This window comes from Notothenia rossii, assembly GCF_949606895.1.
Source record: "Notothenia rossii genome assembly, contig: scaffold_613, whole genome shotgun sequence".
NCBI classification, from domain to species: Eukaryota; Metazoa; Chordata; class Actinopteri; order Perciformes; family Nototheniidae; genus Notothenia; species Notothenia rossii.
Genome location: NW_027640260.1, coordinates 2,501 through 16,090, shown reverse-complemented (window position 1 = coordinate 16,090; position 13,590 = coordinate 2,501). Strand labels below are relative to the sequence as shown.

Genomic DNA, 13,590 nt, shown 5'->3' with positions numbered 1-13,590 from the left:
AAACACACACACTCAGGCACAAACCTGGAGCTGGTTAACCTCTGTCACTGAATTCACCACACACACACACACACACACACACACACACACACACACACACACACACACACACACACACACACACACACACACACACACACACACACACACACACACACACACACACACACACACACACACACACACACACACACACACACACACACACACACACACACACACACACACACACACACACCCCTCTTATGTAGCATTGCTGTTTTTCTTTATCTTTACAATCATTCTCAGTACATAATTTTCCTTTTTAAACCTGTTTCAGGTAATATGGAATCTATAAACTGTACTTTATACCTTATTGTGTTTGAAAGATTTGTGTTTTTTTAACCATTATCTTCAATAAGCCCTCATAACTTGTGAGAAGCTGTTGTTGACGATGAATCAAAGAAAAATACAAGTATACTGTCCATTTTTAATAAACTCAAGGCTGAGAAGTAATGGGTTTACTAATCCGGACACTATAGTGATAACTAAACTGCATTTTTGTTCATTAAGATAATGTTTATGTCCATCCAACACACATTGAAACAAGACAAGTTCAAACAAGACAAAGAGGAGACTGAAGTGTCTCTTCCTCTCACACACTCATAACTTCACACACTCCTTCATATCAATGTGTTCTAGCCAGCACTGCCTGTCAATCAACCTGAATGACTTTTTCTCTCATGACCACACACACATCCTGCCTCTCTCACTCGTTTCACTTCTACATCTACAGATATGAACTCAAACACATTCAGTTTCCATGTTAACATGTTGCAACACAGTAGTGTATTGCAATATCAATTACATTAGATAGTATACATAAGTGTATAAATAGTACAAAACATCTCCAGGAATTAATTTGTATGATCCCCTCTTTCTTTTTATTGGAGTAAAAAGAACATTTAACACAAAAAAACACATTTTTAAAGATATCACCCAATACTAAGCATCTGTTGTAAATCCCTGTTATTTGACCTATACTGCATTTTGAATGTTTAACAATATGCAGCTATGGATCCAACTGAGAAGCTAGTCAGTGAGGTAAACAAAGATATTAACATGTAGCCTCCATCATCCTTTTCAATCAAGCCCAGTTTATTATGATTTAGGTGTTAACTTGAGGCGTTTCATTCTTATTTGGCTTCCAGGAACAAAAAAAGCCTCCTTGTTCCTGTCGTACTAATTGACAGAGACATGTTTCTTTCCCACCTCCATCTTCCAGCGGCTCAGCAATTCTTCTTTCTGTCTCCTGCTGATGTAGTACGGATCTCCAGCCTGGAAAGTCACTCTGGGGACCGGCCTCCTCCGCAGCCTGCCAGCCTCAGCCTGCACACACACACACACGCACACACACATACACACAAAACGCTTGTTATATGCATTCTTTTAATTCAGCTTGTACTATAATATAATAATCGTTTTTTTTCGTTAGCAAAATAGTTTTCTTACGTCTCCGGGGGAGTCGCAGTTTCTGTCATCTGGCTCGTCTGCAGGAGGAGGAACTATACAGGAAATGGCCCATTTGTACAGATTTAACAAGAGGTTTAATGAGGAGTCATGGTTTTCATCACTTTGCTCCAGCATCCATATTTAAAGTCGAAAATGCCCTCAAACACTGCAATCTGGAAGTTATTTACACTATTACAATGTCACGTAAAGTCCTCTTGAAGACATTACTTCGTATAAAGAAGACACTTCATGTTTGTAACTTTTCATATCCTTAGCTGTTGTGTAAAAAAATTGACATATTGATTAGTGCATAAACGGGCAAAGCCATATTATTTTAGGAATGATATGACTTTGTATTAAATCTATACCCTTATTCTTCTCGGTTTGCTCTAGTTTCCGACGCCCGCGCTTCTTGCGAGGCGAGGGGGAGGGCGCAGAGTCCTCAGGCGGGGTGGGGGGTGCGTTTGCACAGGGGTCAGAGGTCGCCATCTCCTGGGAAACAGACGGAGCACAGTCTAGGTCTGAGAAAACTGCTGCTGGCCCTCGTCTGGACTCATCAAAGGAATAATAACCGTACACACACACATTTACAGGCCTTACACACACATAAAACTCGTGCAAACACACCGAATCAAAGAGCTGCTGCAGTACAAGCGCATACTTAATAGTCTGCCCTTGTTAGTACAACGCAGAGCAGGTACGCCCAGCAGCTCCCATTAACACACACACAAACACTCTTATGAGATGAGATGGGGAGTGTAGTTATCAGGGCTAATGATTCATGTGGGAGAAGCTCTTAAATTAGCCTGAAATTAAATATAAAGTTAATTCATCTTAGAAATAATAATCTTTGAAAATCTAAAAAAGCTTTTAAGATGTCGTACTTTTCAAACAGAAATGTTGTAATTACGCGCCGCGGTTTGTTTGATTATGCACTCTAACAATCTCCTGTCTCTACTTCAATGGTTTATCCATTAGCTCACTAGCTTTCATGATGCTAAACTCTGATCGTGTGTGCGCTCTGAAAGACGAGCATGATTTTCTTCTGTGTGTCGATGACAGATTTTATTGATGTAATAGAAAGCGCAGCGCCGGGGGAAAGTCAAGCTCAAAGGCTGCGCTAACGCTAGCTGCGCTAACAAGCCCACAAAGGCTGTAATGAGCAGGTGAGAAGGCCTGTAAAATGGCAGAGAACACAAAAGGTGCGAAAAGAGCCTCGGGATAAACTTAACGACACCAACACACGCTTTTAACACGGTGTTGTTAAACAGGCGCAACATTTAGATACATATGCAGATGTTTTTAGTGCCAAAACACAGCACTGGATACAACTGTATATTTTGTCCTGACGTTTGCCCTTTTGTTCAATAGTTGCAAATATCCATGTTTGCCACTGAATAAACCAATATAATGAAAGCAGGATACAGCTGTGTTTTAATGTCTAAAGTCTGCATAATGGGGCGACTGTGGCTGAGAGGGAGTGCGGTCGTCTTTCAACCAGAAGGTTGCGGGTTCGATCCCAGCCCGTGCAGCCAACATGTCGATGTACCCTTGGGCAAGATACTTAACCCCGAGTTCCCGATGGCCAACGGTGTGTGAATGTGTGTGAATGTTAGGTCCTAGAGTGAGGTACACTGCTCTGTATGAATGGGTGAATGACATGTAAAGCGCTTTGAGGGGTCTTAAAGACTGGATAAAGCGCTATATAAGTACAGTCCATTTAGCATATAGTTGACACTGCAGACCTTTAGCTGTGTGTTTTTAACGAATACCTCTGCACTTTTTTTTACAGCGATTGCAGTAGATACGATAGGTCTCCTTAACGTGTGTCTTAACGGTGTAAAAATGTTCTAATAAATAGCGGAGAAGCTGCAATTGTGAAAAGATGTTGGGAGGCGTGTGGCGCAGTGCGTTGGTGTTCAGATCAGCGGGGCACAGGTTCAAACCCCACTGCAGTCAGCATGTCGTTGTGTCCCTGAGACACTTCACCCCAAATTGCTCCTGTGGGGATTGCCCACAGTATTGAGTATGTAAGTCACTTTGGGTGAAAGCGTCTATCAAGTAACATGTCATGTAATGTCATGTAATGTTGGGACAAAAGTTTGAAAAAAGAAAAGTGATGTGACTTGATTGGAAAGATAAAAAAGACATTTCTGTTCATAGCATTTCATCCATAAATCTTAATAATTGCAGGATACATAAAATACACAAAACATTCGAACAAAATTAATAAAAGCAGTAAGCAACTAAATTCAACAATTGAAGTCAAGTTGTTGAAATCAGTGTAAACTTGCTATGTAAAAAACAACCAGTAGCTTTGAAAATATATACATTATCGACACATAAATAATAAATTAGCTCACATGGTTTAAAAACTGTGCACACAAAACAAAAATAACGGTATGGATTTACCAAGATGAATGTTTATTTATCATTAATTAAAAATGAGTGCACCAGTTTGAATATCTTTGATGAGAACACACGGTCTTAATATGAATTGGTTAAACCTCTAAATGAACTTAAAGCTGCATTAAGCAATGAATTACCATTACAGTACGAGGCATAAAGACTGACTCTTAGCTAACTTTTAAGCAAACAACTGACTACTTACACATTCAGCAGAAACAGAGGAATCTGGACTCGCAGTCATCTTTTTGGCCACATGTTGAATGTAAATTCAATTCAGCTCCTGAGAGAAATATCTCGATGTCATTGGATTTTCTAAATGCGCGACGTTTCTTCAGCCACTTCACCTTTCCGCCATTTTACGCTGAACAGGAAGTGTACAACTGGCTTTTGTGTGAGTCAATTGTTCACTTCCTGTAGTGAGAGTTCATGCATTTGTCAGGTTTCACTTGGGCCTGTGAACTAAAAGTATTACTTTGATGAGTCTGCACGCTGCACGATACAGAAAGTCGATTCAGTCTCACTATAGAAGGTATTGCTTAATGCAGCTTTAGTTGAATGGACAGAATTGAAAGATTAAGACACATACAAGTAGTCAATTAGCACACACATTGCCTCCATCATTTACACCGTCCTTGTGTTGTCTGTCACCTTTAAAAGCACTTCCTCTTTTCTCAGCATCTACCCTTGATCTTAAATGACAGACAGTGGAAAGTACCTGACTCGACTCACTAACCTGATATGTGTTCAAAATAAAGCTATCCAACCGAGGGCAGTTTTTTTGGCTGGATGAAACTTTGATGATACTCAAGGGGAGGCAGAAGAGGGAGCAGGATGTGTCGAACAATAAAACAATAGTGAACTAGAAATAGGCAAAATAAGCAATCACACTGGCCTCGAACAGCAAATTATAATGCATGCAAGGCCAGAATGTTTTGTAGCTGTTCTCAAAATCTGTCTGACAGATGGAGGATACACAGATGCTTTTGATATAGTAGTTAAAGTCACGGTAGACATAAAAAGAAATCTGATATGTTTTGGATGTTACATGACGTCTAAACTTAACGTGTTTAAGCTTTGCCCTGATTTGCATTAAGTCGGACAGAAATAAAATGATTTTCTTTCTTTGATTTGTTTTTGCTAGTCAACTCTAGTTATTTGTAGGACAAGCTACGGTGGCTATGTGGCCAAAGTAGCTATCCCTTGTTTCTAGATGAACTACATATTCAAGCTATCTAATAATTAAGTTATTTTTAAGATAAAGCCAGCAGCAACTTCACAAAAAGAGAAAAAAAACTTTAAATGTACCCAAAATTGCCATCTCTAATGATTACTTTGAGCATTTCCTTGCATAGAGTAAGAGTAGAATTAATCAGGTACACAAACTAATGCCATGTCGACTATACAAAAGTTATATTGTTCATGTTTGGTGAAATTGTTTTAGAGATGTGTTGTTTGTGTTGCTGTTTAATTGTTACACAGAACTGAGGTGTTTCTATTATGGCAACTATGATTATAATATATATTTTTTATTCATAATGAATCAACTGATTATTTTCTCATTTATAGTATAAAGCGGTGTGTATATTTTACTCCAGCCCAGGGTAGCTGTGTGTAAAAGAACGAAGAAAATATGAGAGTATAAATATATATCCAGTATTTGAGGATTGCTGGTTGAGTTTACATGTAACTATAACTACAGGAATAAACAAACACACATTTGTATGAAGAGTAAGTGTAAGTGAGAACTGTTTGACATCAAATGCACTAATCAGTCAGATTTAACAGACAACATACTTCTCTCATAAACAGCTGTCAACAACTTCAGCGCAAACCTGCCTTAAGATAAAACACAAATTAAGTGTCCAATTAGGATCAGGGAGCTGCAATACACATTCAAAATATGTTTACAGAGCAAAAGCTAGAAACCATTAATTTTAGGCTATCTTAAAAAGACACAAGATCAAATCTTATTTTTCTAAAATAGCTCGAAATATGGTCTTTGGTTGACACACATTTAAGAGACGGATCACGTTTTGTTCAGTCGGATAATCTCCACATGTCTACCCTACTTTTATCATTTTCTAATCATGAATCTAATCGATAGATTTATGATCGATAGATTTATGATTCGAGATCATATCGTCCTTATTTCGAGCTATTTTCTAAAATCCTATGGAGAAATTGCATTGCTTTTTTATCGAGGGAACAGAAGCGTATACTTCCGGGTTTTAGGAGGCGTCACTGCGGCACTCTATGACCTGTGTTTAAAACATGTGTCAGAAAGTTGGTTGTATCAATGTTATTTTAACATAGAAGAATATGTTTAGACTAGTACATACCAAACAACAACACAAAATGGGTTACTAGCAATGTTAAAAAAAAGTCTCTTAACTACAGTTTTTCTACCAGACACTTTTGTATATACTCTGGAAACACAAACACAGATCCCAGCATGTTTCTATGACCTCGGTGGTTTGGGAGCAAAACGGAAAACACCAAAAGAAACCAGATTGAGCTTCAGAAAAGCCATCATCAAATCAGAAGCTCTGGTTATCAAGTCATGCCTAAGATCTCAGGTTTCAGATGGCGGTTCCAGTAATTATAGTTCAGCGGATTCTGTGGATAAAATCTAGCTATTAGGGTGCATACAAAAGGTTCATTATGTATTTAACAACTGACTGTTGCTAAGAGGGGATTTTTATGTAAAGCCATAACATACATGTTGGGAAAGTTGCCAAAATATCTCTTGAATCCTACTGTACTTCTAACACACACACACACACACACACACACACACACACACACACACACACACACACACACACACACACACACACACACACACACACACACACACACACACACACACACACACACACACACACACACACACACACACACACACACACACACACACACACACACACACACACACACACACACACACACACACACACACAGCCAGAAAGAAAGAATAAGAAGCAAAGAGTGTGTAAGGTAAAAGGATGGAAGCTTGAAATTGCTTAGGGTCCATGAAGCTAAACCACTTATCCATGTATGCGTACAGGTGTGTGTGTGTGTGTGTGTGTGTGTGTGTGTGTGTGTGTGTGTGTGTGTGTGTGTGTGTGTGTGTGTGTGTGTGTGTGTGTGTGTGTGTGTGTGTGTAGGTGTGTGTGTGATTTCTTGAGAGGAAGATGAATCAGAGACAGAAAGGCTCACTCCATCGCTGCTATTGGTGTCACTATCAGCTCCACACAATGGCTCTATTCCTCCATACAATCCGCTGTACGCGTGCATGTGTGTGTGTGCGTGCGTGTGTGCGTGTGTGCATGTGTGTTTCAACCATAGGTTTCACGGAAAATTGAGTTTCTGATCCCCCAGTTTAAGGGGAGGTTGGGTTCAGAAAGTTCATAAAACAAACATAAAAGAGAGAGAGACAGATAATGAAGTTGGTTGAACAGACAAAAATACAGATTATAGTGTCTTTGTACAATCCTCATTCCTACTATGCTGCACTACTTTTTCCACTTCTACTAATTTTTTACAACTCCAGCTAGTAACACCGTCATTTTACTGGTACCAATAGAGTGGTGCAGTGACGAGTCCTAAAACCCGGAAGTGAGTTAGCATTTTACCACTACCGGTTCCCTCGTCTCAGAGTCGATTGGATTCAGGAAAATATCTGGAAATAAGGTCTGTGGTTGAGACACATTGAAGAGACGGATCACGTTTTGTTCTACGACATTAAATCAATCAGCAGTGACCCCACTGGTGATTTTTGAAGAGTTTACTGTACGTGTCTGAAAAACGATGGTTGTTAACATGTGGCTGAATAGGACTACAGAAGTTGTCAAGGCCGTTTTACGTCATTACGCCGAACACGTAAACACTCCTCTAAGTTTGTTTGCCCTGTTCTGCATGAAAGCAAGTACCTGCCTCCTGCAAACTGTTCAAACAAACGCTTCAACTTGTACCATTTAGAATCTGTATTCTTGAATATCGATCTTAAATTGGCGTGACGTTGAAGTCTTGCTGCTGTACTCGGCTGTAGTTCCTTTATAGCATAACGTTAGAATTTTGCTTGATTAGAAAATTATAAAAGTACTGTAAGGTAGACATGTGGAGATTATCCGGCTGAACAAAACGCGCATTTATCAAACAGGTTTGTTTTCCACAGATCTTATTTCGAGCTATTTTCCAAAATCCTAAGGAGAAATCCCATAGCTTTTTTGTCGAGGGAACCAGCAGCTTACTTCCGGGTAAATACGTCATCCCTGCACCGCTCTCTTGCTACTATAACTACAACTAGGGCTAATATCTTACCATAACAACTCTTATCTCACCTAATAATTAATAATACTAATGTAGTACTGTTACTAACACCATTAATAATCCTCAAAGAGTGTTCTAATACTACTGCTACATGTAGTACTATGATTGATGGTGCTACTAGAAGTGCAGAACAAACACTACTTCCTATAACATGCAGAACTTTGGCTGCATGAACCATGTGTGTTTTATCTGCAGCCACGTGTGTGTGTGTGTGTGTGTGTGTGTGTGTGTGTGTGTGTGTGTGTGTGTGTGTGTGTGTGTGTGTGTGTGTGTGTGTGTGTGTGTGTGTGTGTGTGTGTGTGTGTGTGTGTGTGTGTGTGTGTGTGTGACAGGACCAGCATTTATCCTGCCAGCCTTGTCAGAACTCAGACATCAAAGCATGATCAGACATGCTCTCCTGCATACATGAAAGCACACACACACTTATGCACGCACACACATGCATATGCACGCACACACACACACATATGCACGCACACACACACACACACACACACACACATTGTAGATAACTCACTACAGTTCACTTGGTATACCTTTGTATATTGGGTTGTTTGATCAGCTATGTTGACTTGCTGATTCGACCACAGAGTTCAGTCAGAACAAAAACACTATGCTACACACACACACACACACACACACACACACACACACACACACACACACACACACACACACACACACACACACACACACACACACACACACACACACACACACACACACACACACACACACACACACACACACACACACACACACACACACACACACACACACACACACACACACACACACACACACACACACACACACACACACACACACAGTGAGCGATAAGAGCATGAATAGAGAAAGGACCATGGAGGAGAGGAGCTGGCAGAACCCTGAGGTCACGGAGAGTGAACAAATATTCCAGTTTTGTGTCATTACTGTAATAACGCAGCTCACTCAGATTATTGCTGATGGCTGAAAGTTTGCCAGTTTAAAACCCAAAAGTCGCTTTTACCTCGTCTGAAAGTTACAGTCCCCAATTTCAACATTTGCTCAAACGTAATGACCAGTGATCGATCAAAGCATTGTACAAATTAAAGATATCTTTCTTCACAATTTATTTTGTTCTTTAAATGAATGTTTAGTTTTCTATAGTTGGGTTTCTTTTGTCTTCTTTTGGTTTTTACGTGAGTCAAGGTCTCCCAAAACATGTTTTCTAAATGCTAGCCCCAATACAAAAACAAAAAAAGTATCTACGGTTAAATTTGAACTAACTTCAGCAGTGGAGGTTAATTTTTCTGGCATCCTTTGTTTTATTTTCCAAATACATTTGATTTACATATTTTAATCCCCTCAGATGGTTGCTTGTTTAATGTGCCACATTCTGAGCACAAGCCATCATTTAGTGATCACAATGTTATGATAACCAATCAAAAAGATATGGCCAGAGTCTTATTAAATTAATTCTAACAAATCTTATCTTAAAAACCTCTTTAAAATCCTCTTAAAGCAAAGTGGAAACAGCAGGAACTTTATACGATAAATGTGGGGAACGGTGCCAGACAGATAAGTGAAAATGAGGACAAAATGATATGGAAATGAAGCCTATTAGATGTTAAGAAGTGAGAATATGCATTGACTGTAAAGCTCTGCAAAACAGTCAATGCAGAGGGAATCCCTTCAACTAAAATATACTGCTGGTAAAAAGAAAATAAGTCACAATGTACCACGTAAAAGCAGAGAAAAGCTGCTGCGAGAGGTCAAGTGCAACACACACATATGTGACAATTAATGTAGTAAGTGTGTTCTCAGATGTATGTGTTATAAACGCTGGGCTAACTGCCACTCAAGCAGCTTGCAGGTGTGAAACCATAATGTGAAGCAGAGTGTTGCATGCTTTACATATCTTTTCAGGGGAGGCGGGGTTGTATAGGTGAATACGGTGATCAATCACTCTGTGTGGAGGATAACAAAGGCAGATGAAAGCCAGTAATTACAGTACTCACGGGAAGCAGCTGTTTGCGTTTCCTGCCGGGACGACCCACTCTGCGCTTGATGCGGGGACTCGCTGGCGTCCCCTCCTCTGGACTGTCATGGTCTGCTCCATCTTCAATCTGGACAATTACAGAGAAGCATCGTCAAACACTGAGCCAATCCAAAGACTGTATGAAGCTATAATTGGTGTCAATGAAGTCATGATTCAGGGAGATGCGGCTAAGAAGCAGTTACTGAAAAACAGGATGCAATTAAAACATATTGTAGCATATAATATTTTTTAAGAAAGACAAATGACCTTGTCTAGTGACCTAGCTCTAAAGGTTGAAGGTTCAAGGCTTTTATTGGTCACGCGTACATAGCTACAGTGTAGTTATGACGATGAAAATCTTAGGTCACAAAAAGTAAATACAAAAAGTGGAATAGTGCAATAAGAGTCTATATGCTAGTGATTGAATATCATATATTAGATAAATCATTTCTAAATTGCAGCCAGATTAATGTTGTGGATGTTGTTTCAAAAGTTCAGGTGTTTAACAGGATGGCCTGTGGGATGAAACTGTCCCTGAGTCTGGTGGTTTTAGTTAAAGTGAATTCAATTTTGTATACTAATGTTTATAGTATGTATAACCGTAAATACCGTTCATACTGTACATACTTAACCTCTATTTATCTGTCATATTTCAATACTTAGAATGTATTATACTTTACACTGTACTTTACTGCTCCTTTTTGCATTCTCTGGTTAGATGCTAACTGTATGTTGTTGTGTCAGTACTTGTAATCTGTGCATTCACAGGAAGGAAGTCTACTCTAAGAAGATGAATTTATGACCATTTTAAAAACAGTATGTTAAACTTAGATCGCGAGATTCAGCTAAGTTATGATAGAACAAAAGCATTTAGAGCCATTCAAGATATTCAATTTAGATCATTATTTGCTGTCCAGTGAAAACCTTGATGACATAATACCTTTTTCCTGCACGGCCTTGTATCGATTGCTTAAGTGAACCTAAATAAACTTGTCTCAGCAGTTTGTTCCTCTGCTCGTATCACAGCAGAGACAAAGTGGTTCGATACAGCAGAGAATAGAATAGCATCGGTGTAATTTTACAGTGTATAAAAAAAGAAATATTTGTATTTATGCTGTGGCAGCTCACTGGTCGGCAGGCCTTTTCGCATTACATATTGTAATAAAAATAAATGCAATATTCACAACATATTGACTGAAGACAGAACAGTCTACACAACCCTTAACATCCTGGGAACTTTGGGATTGTAGGCTTTGCAGACCATTTACATACATTTACATTTAAACTTATATAAAACACACTACAGGAAAGGAAAAGCCCCAAAAAGTAGTATATCTGTACACATTCAGACAAGGCCCTAAACTCGGCTGCTTCCACTACTTCTACTTTGTTTATGTTTCTTAACAGCGCCACTTCACATGTTTTAATGATTGTCAGATACAGGGCACTCTTTTGTTGTATGTATACTGTAAAAGGAGAGCCTGTCATGTTTAATTTTATAATAACATCCGCTTTTCCCGACTGTCTTTTATGCTATAATCATTTCGTCATCGGTCTGAACTCAGAGTGAGGTATTGTGTTTCCATGAATGTCTTCCTCTCTCTCTGATGGACCCAGTGTTGCGGTGACAGTGGAGTGGTTGCTAAGGTGAAAAAACTGCATAGCAACTGTCTCCGACCGGGAGCCCTGCTGACTAAACATTTGGATGTCACTTCCCTGACGATCAGCATAGCAACCAGTTAGAACGGGGTAATGGGCCCTGAGTCTCGACTGCCTGGTGTTCTGTCCATATGCCTGAGTCACGACGCACACTACAGTGTTTCCCCAAGGTTTACTGCTTTGGGGGGGGGGGGGGTGCTGCCTGAGCGGGTGGGGGGGGGGGGGGGTTGCATTGGGATATATATTTTTTAAATCCCCTGGAGCAGAGAGAGGAGCTGTGGATTATTGTTATTGATTAATGCATCAGTGTTTCTTAGGGTCAAAAACACTAAACTCACAACTTAAAATTAAAGCGTTTAGTTGATTTAATAAACGAGCACATTTTCAATGTGAAAAGTGACAGTAGATATAGATTAGTTTAAAAAACAAAATGTATTAAGTCATATCGGACGCAGCGCCCCTCCAAGACAATGGTAGGGGAAACACTGCACTACATTTACAAACACATAATTACAATGGAAAGGGAGTCAATTATGTACTAAGAGTGGATAGTTTAAAAAATAAATGAAGTCTAGAAAATGAGGAGTCTCTCATATTCTATGAATTTCCAGTAAATAGTAAGTGTATCTTATCATCTGATGTTAACTTGGACAGCAGTTACAAGAGAAATGCGGATTCATGTATGTGAAAACATTAGGAGGTGTTTTCACTACAGTAGAAACCCCACGATTGTTGAGAAAAATCAAAGAGGAGCGGCAGAAAACGTATCAATGTTCTGCTGTGGATGGTTGCATTAAAAAAACTTGAATAATCCCCCTTAAAAATCGATATAAGTATACACCATATACAAATATTTGTCTGGCTTTAACTTACCGCCCGACCCTAATTCGGATATCTATGCTACGCTATTATCATTATTATTATTATTATTAGTAGTAGTAGTAGTAGTAGTAGTAGTAGTAGTAGTAGTAGTAGTAGTAGTAGTAGAAGCAGTAGTAGAAGTAGTAGTAATAGTAGTTCTAAGCAGTAGTTGTTGTAGTAGAAGCAGTAATAGAAGTAGTGGTAATAGTAGTAGTAGTAGTAGTAGTAGTAGTAGTAGTAGTAGTAGTAGTAGTAGTAATAGTAGTAGTAGTAGTAGTAGTTCTAAGCAGTAGTTGGAGTAGTAGAAGCAGTAGTAATAGTAGTAATAGTAGTAGTAATAGTAGTAGTAGTAGTAATAGTAGTAGTAGTAGTAGAAGCAGTAATAGAAGTAGTAGTAATAGTAGTAGTAGTAGTAGTAGTAGTAGTAGTAATAGTAGTAGTAGTAGTAGTAGTTCTAAGCAGTAGTTGGAGTAGTAGAAGCAGTAGTAATAGTAGTAATAGTAGTAGTAATAGTAGTAGTAGTAGTAGAAGCAGTAATAGAAGTAGTAGTAATAGTAGTAGTAGTAGTAATAGTAGTAGTAGTAGTAGTAGTAGTAGTAGTTCTAAGCAGTAGTTGGAGTAGTAGAAGCAGTAGTAATAGTAGTAATAGTAGTAATAGTAGTAGTAGTAATAGTAGTAGTAGAAGAAGTACTACAGTAGTGGTTTTGCTGTTATTATTTGTATTGTTGATGTTTGTTTGATTTGTTGACCAGAGTGTGAAAATGTTTACACAAAAATAAAAACGAATTACAAGCAAAAACAAATTGTACTAAAGGTCA

At 38.9% G+C, this 13,590-nt stretch overlaps 1 protein-coding gene across 1 annotated transcript; it reads right to left on the bottom strand.

Moving 5' to 3' along the window:
- Window positions 1-165: 165 nt before the first annotated feature.
- On the bottom strand, window positions 166-10,361 carry LOC307026878 (DNA (cytosine-5)-methyltransferase 3A-like). The gene is made up of 4 exons (XM_079695021.1): window positions 10,233-10,361; window positions 1,860-1,983; window positions 1,492-1,544; window positions 166-1,368 (listed from the first exon to the last, which is right to left on the bottom strand). The coding sequence occupies exons 2-4, from the start codon at window positions 1,978-1,980 to the stop codon at window positions 1,222-1,224; spliced, it is 321 nt and encodes a 106-aa protein (XP_079551147.1). The 5' UTR covers window positions 1,981-1,983; window positions 10,233-10,361; the 3' UTR covers window positions 166-1,221.
- Window positions 10,362-13,590: the final 3,229 nt, after the last annotated feature.